Source organism: Chaetodon auriga, chromosome 10 (genome assembly GCF_051107435.1).
Source record: "Chaetodon auriga isolate fChaAug3 chromosome 10, fChaAug3.hap1, whole genome shotgun sequence".
Taxonomy (NCBI): domain Eukaryota; kingdom Metazoa; phylum Chordata; class Actinopteri; order Chaetodontiformes; family Chaetodontidae; genus Chaetodon; species Chaetodon auriga.
The window spans coordinates 24,234,293-24,242,827 of record NC_135083.1 but is presented as its reverse complement, the minus strand read 5'-3'; the positions used below and the strand labels follow the sequence as shown (position 1 = coordinate 24,242,827).

Genomic DNA, 8,535 nt, shown 5'->3' with positions numbered 1-8,535 from the left:
CGTGCAGGCCACTATTGATTACTTTGATGAGTTAGTTAATAGTCCTTTTACCAGACATAATTGTTTGACAAATGTTTCACATGTTTCACTGTCTGTTTAAAAAAAATGTGTTTACCTTCCATACTGTGCTACATGCTAAGATGTTAGCTCTGAAAAGTTAGCTTTCTCCTTCACTGTGGTCTGTCACTTGTCACAAATGTAAAACAGAGTATGTCCACGGAGTTTAGTCATAAATATTAGCCTAATAATATGTGACAGACAATTATTTGATACATACGTCTCTGTACCTGAGGAATACGGCAGCAGAAGCGTCACAACATGGCGGCGTAAACAAAATGATGATGCGAGTTACCTCAAATTCAACACCACGTCAAGTCAGCGCCACCTTCTCTATGGCCTATATTTTTTGATGTTTTTTTTTCTTTCTTCATGAATCCATGTGAACAGACTTCTAAACAGCTTCACTTTTAACCAGCGTATGCATTTTAAGGTGATCCGTGCACACAGACTTCTAGAGTGTATCTTGTAACATATGGTGATCATGTGGGCAAATCACAGGAAGTTGACTTGTATGAGCCAATAAGCGGTGAGCTGATGTACAATGACGTTAGCCATTGGCTGATTCAAAAGTGGGTGATTTGAACGCTAAACGGTTTCCAGTTTTCATCTTTGTCACTTTGGAAACGGACGGACACGGTAAGCTTTTCAACAAATCGTGCTTATCTAGTACTAACGTTAAAGTAGTGATTATTTCCCTATTTTCAAAGTTCCACTTTAGTAAACGGGGTAGTCTCGCGAATGTAGCAAACTTTCAGTGTTAGCATTAGGAGGTAGTTTGATTCATGTGATGATGTCTAATGTACGCTAGCTAGGTGGTTTCCCTCGCTAAACGTTAAGATACCTGAACGAATGGTTTATAGAGGTGAAATATGACTTCCAAACGCCATCCAGTAATTAAACGTTACATTACCACGGCAAGTTAAAATTTTTTGTCGGCAAATAGCATTGTTCTTGTGAAAATTTCCGGTTTGGTTCAGCATCAGTCTGTTAACATCAAAACACAGCAGATGTAGCTCTAACCGAGCGTTAGTTAAAGTTGTGCTAACTAACATCGCTAGCCTAGTCGCTTAACTCAACGCAGACTTTACTGCAAAAGCCTTTTGAACGAGATATTCGTCGTGTTTGACATTTATTTATTTATTTATTTTATCTAGGTGAGTTGTGAATAGCATAGTTTGAGATCATGGCCGAACGCTACTCCGGCGGCACGTCTGAACTGTACGAATATGATGCCCCGTCAGAAGTAGTCGACCTGAAAGAGCTGGAGAATGCAGACAACGACGATAAATGGTTTGGTAAGTTTTCATTGAGTCTTTTTATCTGATTGGTGTTTAGTTCACGTTAACCTGTTCAGACAGTAGCATTAGTCTTTGTCTCGGACTCGTGTCTGGATACACTGGACGGAAGTTGGTGCTGGTGGGCAAAATAACCACGTTCCTTTAACACAACACCTAGTCAGGCAGTGAGTTTTGGTGAAATGTCGACATTTGTTGCAGTTGTGACAATTAACCACACAAGATATGTCGCCTCCATGTTGTTTTGCAATGCTGCCATCTGTGATGGCTTGATAGATTTTTGCCCATCCCCAACAATCTGGTATTATGCAGGAAGTGAGTGATGTTGGTGCAGCTCCCAGTCCCCTCCACCTCTCCTTCTGAAATAGAAATGTAAACAACATGTACATTTGTAATATTATATCAGGAGTTTGAAAGTAGGACTCCCCCAGTATGTAGGTGATTGAATCCCCGAAACGAGTCCACATTGTCTTGATCTTTGACTGTCTCTTACATGCAGAACAACAGGCTATTACAGCCGATGGTCACCTGAAGACGCCTTCGAGACATGACCGACCAAGAAGTAATCTGCAGAACTTGCCGAGAGCCATCGTAAACCCACAAGTCAAGACAGACGTGGACTCTGGTTAGTCTTCTTTACATTACTGAGGATGCACTCATAATACATTTCTGTTAAGATACAGTGGTCTTGAAAGGTGTTGAAATGTAACTTGTGCCTTTTTACAGAGAGTCCCATCAGTCATTAAGTCAGTGCTGTGACTATAAATATGGAAGTGTTACAAGGCGTTCACAAAGTTTTCATGAATGCATAGCTGTCTCTTGTTTCCAGAGAGCTTTGGATGTTTATGTATACATGATGACTATTTAGTGCTGAACTTTCTTCTTTTGTAATTCATTGAATAATCCTCATCACTTGGTTAACATGAATCATGTGGATTGATCAATATTACAGGTCCAAGCACGTCGACGGCTCCACCTTCAAACATCGTCACATCCTGGGGTTCTGGAACTCCAACTCGGAGTGGCGCGCGACCAAAAAGCAGGACCACAAATCAACCCCCTGCCCAACCATGCAGGTACAGTCCTTGGGATGGCTATTTCTCAGACTTTCCTACACTGTATTATGCGTGTGCTACAGTGGGGCTACACACATATCAAATTAAACTGGTACAGGTTCACCATGCTACATTCCCTTATGATTATGGTGAGTAATCGCTTGCATCGAACCAACCGACTGACTGTTACGCCATTTGAAGAGCTGCACAAGCAGAGTTTCAAGCAGCTGGATGTAAGCTGCCTTTGTATGTGTTCACTCCTGTGTTTAAACTTGAGTTAATGGTCTTCTAGCATCTTTGTCACATTGATTGTTCAGTGTACATATGCATAATCTCAATTCTGGAAAGTAGCACTCATTTACACATGAAGTTGAGTTTAGTCGTTGCAGGGATTCATCCTGTAAAAACATTTGTGTAATGTCTGTGGCTCAGGGTTATCAGAGTTGGGACTTGAAGACTTTATAACAGAAACTGAAGGAGTTTGAAAGGTCCTGATTATGGACAAAAGGTGGTACTGTTTTGGATCATGGAAATACAGGATCAAGTGCTTTGGGGAACTTGAACTTTAACTTGTGCATCTTCATTATCCAATTTTTCATTCAATTTCAATCTGATTCTAATTTTCTCCCATTGCTTTATTCATTTATAGGGTTTCTAAACGTAAAGGACTAACCAGCGGGCCAGCTGCACCCCCATCAAAGAAATACAAAAAGTAAGTGTTGTGACTGTCCTCTAGTATCCTTATGTTCTCCTTCCCTTTACAGCAGCAGGTGTTCTGGACCTAAACAACCACTGAATTCACTGTACGCGTCCAAAGAGCGCTCATGCGCAGAAGCCCCACTTTGTTTTACCTTTTTATTTTTCAAGTTTTCACCTGCATCTGTCTGTTCCAGGAGCCCTGTTGTTCAACCAGCCCAAAGAAGCAGCCGTGTTGTCCGCAGGACTGGACAGTTTAACTCCGCAACTGCGCCCAAGACCCAGGCAGCAGCCTCCACTACAAACACTGAGTGAGTCTACGATTTCAGTTACACTGGTGTTTCTCAGCTTCCTCCTCTTGGAATTGGGGTGGGTGAGGAAGACGGAAGCCTTTTTAGAAAATCTGAGTACTCAAAGGCTTTATTATCTTAATGAATTGAAAATTGAGTTACAAATTATTTGAATGGGACATTTCCACTTTAAACGAAACTTAGGTGGTTGAGCAGGTTAAAGCTGCCCCCCCCCCCCCCCCCCCCAATTTTTTATTTATTTTTTGACAATTGTGTCCAAACAGGCCATGCACCTCTGAAGAGCAAGAGCTGGAGCGCATCAGGAACCTCCAGAAGGAAGTGGCTCTGCATCGCCAGAAGAATGAGGCCAGCTACAAAGCTGCTCTGGCTGGCAGTAAGGAGATTTTACTTAATGCGCTCCTGCAGACATACAGCATATTCACACAGCAGCCATTCTTCCTCTTATGTGACACCCAGAGTGAGAGGCTCAAATGCTTCTGCCAAGAGGATAGTGTCATACTGCTGTGTTCCACGTTACAAGGAGTGTAAATGTACCAAATCTGACAAATTATTTGATCAGCTACTTGAAAATGATGGAAAGAGAAAATCTGGACCGACATTGAGCTATATTTCCAGGTAAAACTACATATTTTCTAACCGTTAGCTACTGTTAGACAATGACTGATGTTAGCATTCAGCCACCTCGTAGCTAACATTTCCATTTGATAGTGTTCCATGATATGATAGAAAAGATGTAAATTAATTTTGAAATATCAGCACACATCTGTTTAAGCCTGGAAGTAAAGCACAGTGGATGTATTCAAAGTTGAAATGTCCGGTCAGCCTCTTCATGCCACACAAAACACTCTCTGTGACGGATTGGAACACACTTCTGTGTTGGATGTAAACTGAATGAACTTTACACAGAAAAGTGTTCAGTGAGCACAATGTCACATATTACTGACTTAACCAGAACATTTCTGAGGTCGAGTGAAGAGACAGCAAGACGGTGAACGCTACATTTCAAGCTTGATCACATCCACTGTGTTTTACTGCCAGGCTTCATTAAATATTCTCAAGATGTGGGATCACCTTTTCTATCGTATCGTGGAACACCTTCAAACAGACATGATTGAATGCTGACATTTGATGTTATCCAGTCGTAGCTAATGGGTGATCAAATATATAGTTTTACCTTGAAATATCACCAGATGCCAGATTTTGACTCTCCATTGTCTTTTCAGCTGCTGATCAATTAGGAAGTGGTGAAATGATAATGATTGTGGAACACAGCACTACGATGTTTTCCCTTTTTGATAACAGCATTCAGGCTTCCCACCCCGAGCATAACATTAGAGGAAAATGACCTCCATGTGAATATGGTCTATTAGTAAAAGTTCTTGATGACAATTTTATTTATTTTTTAATAATGTGCTGACTAACAAGCTGTTGTGCCACCATTTTAAAAGATCTGAACATTGGGCTTGAGGTTGACTTTCTATTTGATTTTGAGACTCATTCACTTTAATTTCAGATCCACCACCAAAGAAGATGGTCCTTTCGGCGACTGTGCCTAAAGAATTCCATTTCAACACAAACACCCGTGCCAAGGCCTCCACTTCGTCCAGCACGGCCCACAAGGAAGTGGACTTTATCCATCAGCTCCGCAAACCAAGCTCACCAGTAAGTTATACTGCAGCCTGAGGAGTGTTAGACCCAGACCCCCAGTGATTCACCTAGAATGTATTGACAATGTCAGCGGATCATCCGAACACACAACAGGCAGCTGGGATCCAAAAGCCACTGCAGTAACACAGCAGTGGCTTCTTGAAATCTCAACAGTACATCCTTCAACACATGGACCACTTCAGGCACATGAAATCCTTTTTTTTGTTTGTTTGTTTTGAGGCAAAGGCTTTGAAAGGTGCCACCGTGCCCAAACCCTTCAAACTGTCGAGAGGCAACAAAAGAAAGGTGGAGGACCCCTCTCCCTACGTGCCCATGGCTCAGCGGATAGAGCAGTACGAAAAACGAACACCTGACCGCTACCACCTGCGCAGTCGCAAGACTCAAGAGAGAGGTGTGTGTGTGTGCCAGGAGTTGGGTTTCTTTCTCCAGTGTTTGGTGACAGATTTGGGATGGTTTGTGTGTAACTGAGCCGCATGTTTTTCAGGACCATCCCCAGTGAAGGGTGACCACCTGAAGCTCACCCAGCCACACACGCCACACCTGATGACCCAGCAGAGGAGCCGGCCGCCCACCGTGAAGAGCAGCGCTGAGTTGGAGGCTGAAGAGGTGGAAAAACTTCACAAGTAAGAGCTTTTACTTAAGTGCTTGTCTGACACCAGCCTTTGCTATTTGTCCTTCCTGTTGAGTCGGCAACTTAAGCGTGGGACGCTGGACTGGTCAGTAGTTGTGTGTTTGTCCTGCCAGGCGGTCACATATTGAAATTCTGACCAGTGTTGTGTTTCAATCACAGATTTAAATTCAAGGCCCTGGAGCTGAACAGGAAAATACTGGAGGGCACAGAAGGCATAAAGAAGCCTGCAGTGAAGGAACCCACTGTACCTGAAGGCTTTGAGCTGCAGATTGAAAAGCGGCTGCAGGAGAGACAGGCCTCCAAGCCTCAGGAGGACGAAGAGAAGCCGCAGACCTTTAAATCACAGCCTCTACCCAGAAAGATCCTGGAAGGGGTCGTGGTGAGTTCAGTTCAGTTTCACATCTTGTGATGAGAGAATGTAAAGCTTTTAAAGTTTCTCCTGTATGAATGTATTAAAAGGAGTCCGTCCTGTCAACAGGGATTGCCACAGAGGAAAGTTCTGCCCTCAACTGTTCCAGAATCTCCAGCTTTTGCCCTCAAGAAGAGGGTTCAGAGGGAACCCAGGGTTGAGGAAGTAAGGACGCTACTGGTAGTCTTGACTTCAGAACTGCTCTCCTCTCTGCCCCTTCACTCCCTGGACATATTGACCATGTCAGTAAACTTGAACCTGCTGCTTTTTCCTTTGCTAGGTCAAACAGCCGTCACCAATCAAGGCCCCCCCAGTGCCCCACTTTGGCCTGCCCTTCCAGCCCCGGCTGCCAGAGAACCACCACGTCGAGGTGTGTCCTTTCTCCTTTGAAGAGAGGGAGCGAGAGAGGAGAGCACTGAAAGAGAAGAGGCTGGAGGAGAAAAGAAATGAAGAGGTGAAGTCACACTTCAAGAACCCGTGTCCTCAGACCAGAATGAGGACAACTGTTAAATCACTGCCTCGTTGCTTTGAACTCTTCCAGGTCCCACAGTTCAAGGCCCAGCCGTTGCCAGACTTCGACACCGTGGTCCTCCCCGAGAAGAAGAAGCTGGAGCCCACGAAGCCCGAACCCTTTAGGCTGCTCATAGACGAACGGGGAGCTGTGAGGAACAGTCGCTGGGAACAGATGGTGCGGCAGGATTTGCCACTGAACACAGAGCAGTTTTCTCCTCAGTGCTAACCGTCTTTACCTGAGAGTTCACACCTGACCTCTGTGCCTCACAGGTGAAGGAGGAGCAGAAGCAGCTGGAGGAAGCGGCAACATTCAAAGCCAGGCCCAACACCGTCACTCATAAAGAGCCTTTCCAGCCCAGAAAGGAGAGCCGGGCTCCAGTGGGTAAGACCGCCAACATGTTACTCTTGTGTCTGTGGGCTATTTTTACACAGATGTCCTGCTGCCCTCTCTTGGTTTTACATGAAGAAATTTCATTTTATTTTCATTTATGTGGTGCAGCTAAGGCCGTTAGGAGTATTTATAGAAGACCAACGCAGTAGAATCATTGTCCCATTTAAAAATGTAGAAAGAAAAAAAAACATTTCTGAATTAGTATCATGATCATATTTTCAACAGTTTGTTAAACACCTGTGCCATCTGTGATGAGCTGCAGTCACGTCAGCCGGCCTCGATCCCACATTGTATGATAAGATTGGTTTAGTAACAGTCAGTTTTCATACACTGAACCTGATCTATAGACCTGTTGTAACCCTAATCGAATGCTCTGACACTTGTCAAACATCCTGAAGAATGTCTCTCAGCTTGTTACTGATGCTGAATCATTCTTTAGTGGTTCGTAACTCTCTGTATTCTTGCTTTCACCACCATCTGTCGTGGCACTCTTCAGAAGGCATTCCCTCTTCCACAGGTGTGGAGGCCTTTGAGCTGTCGACCGAGCGACGGGCCCGGGAGCGCCAGGAGTATGAGCGGCTGGCCGGCGAGAAGGAGGCTCTCAGGATGTTAATGGAGGAGGAGCAGAGACGAGAGGAGGAGAGGAGAGAGAAAGAGGAGATTGCCAGGCTGCGGCAAGAACAGGTCACTGCAGAAGTCCTGTTAATTTAGAGTGATGATGCATTACTGAGAGAGAACACTCTCTTAAAACAGTGTGTATCATCTGATTCTCATTCGTTTTAGGTGGCGTAAATGCAGGTGCAGTCTGTCTGATGTAGTTCTTCCCTCCTCTCTTCTGCAGGTTCATAAGGCTCAACCCATCAGGCACTACAAACCTGTGGCCCTGAAGAAGAGTGAACTTCCTCTCACGGTCCCCCACTCGCCAAACTTCTCTGACCGCTTCCGCTTGTGATCTGCTCAGTCCACTCTGACGTCCTGAAATGAGGCTTTTTGTTTTTGTTTTTTGACCTTTCGAGATGCCCTTGAAATGTTGCATCTGTCAGATTAAGTCAGAAAACTGGCTGTAAAGTTGTGAAGAGTTGCATTTGACATGTTTTTCTGTCCTTTCAGTGTTGAATTTTAGATTTTAACCATTGTAAACATTTGCTGTATATTCTCTCTCTCACTCCTCTTGCCGTATTAACTCTTTTCAAATAAACGCTATAAAATATTGGCAGTGATTATGGACATTTAAGTTCTGACCGAACTAACTTGGTAGTAAATGTCACACTGAATTTGCCTTCTCCGTAATCCAACCTTGCATTTTCCCAAGTCAATTGCCCAGGGGCCCCATACTCGGAGCCGAGGAGGGCAGAAGTTTTTGTTATTTTTTTTAGTTTGGAAATTTTTCTAAAAATATTGTATCCAACACTTAAACGCGCACACTGCTGTAAAAACGTATGAGCCTTAAATAAACGCCTTGAATATTGTAGAATCTGGAGTAACTAGTTTTGATTATTATTTAGA

At 43.9% G+C, this 8,535-nt stretch overlaps 1 protein-coding gene across 2 annotated transcripts; it reads left to right on the top strand.

The window, feature by feature from the left end:
* Positions 1-660: 660 nt before the first annotated feature.
* Positions 661-8,479, top strand: tpx2 (TPX2 microtubule nucleation factor). 2 transcript variants are annotated; one of them, XM_076741409.1, is made up of 17 exons: positions 661-696; positions 1,215-1,355; positions 1,855-1,980; positions 2,308-2,431; positions 3,060-3,122; positions 3,304-3,417; positions 3,681-3,790; positions 4,931-5,079; positions 5,305-5,476; positions 5,570-5,708; positions 5,876-6,095; positions 6,195-6,290; positions 6,406-6,579; positions 6,667-6,813; positions 6,909-7,020; positions 7,547-7,713; positions 7,871-8,479. In XM_076741409.1, the coding sequence occupies exons 2-17, from the start codon at positions 1,244-1,246 to the stop codon at positions 7,979-7,981; spliced, it is 2,136 nt and encodes a 711-aa protein (XP_076597524.1). In that variant the 5' UTR covers positions 661-696; positions 1,215-1,243; the 3' UTR covers positions 7,982-8,479. The 2 variants fall into 2 exon arrangements, with proteins under 2 accessions (XP_076597524.1, XP_076597523.1); XM_076741408.1 differs by having other exon boundaries at positions 7,526-7,713.
* Positions 8,480-8,535: the final 56 nt, after the last annotated feature.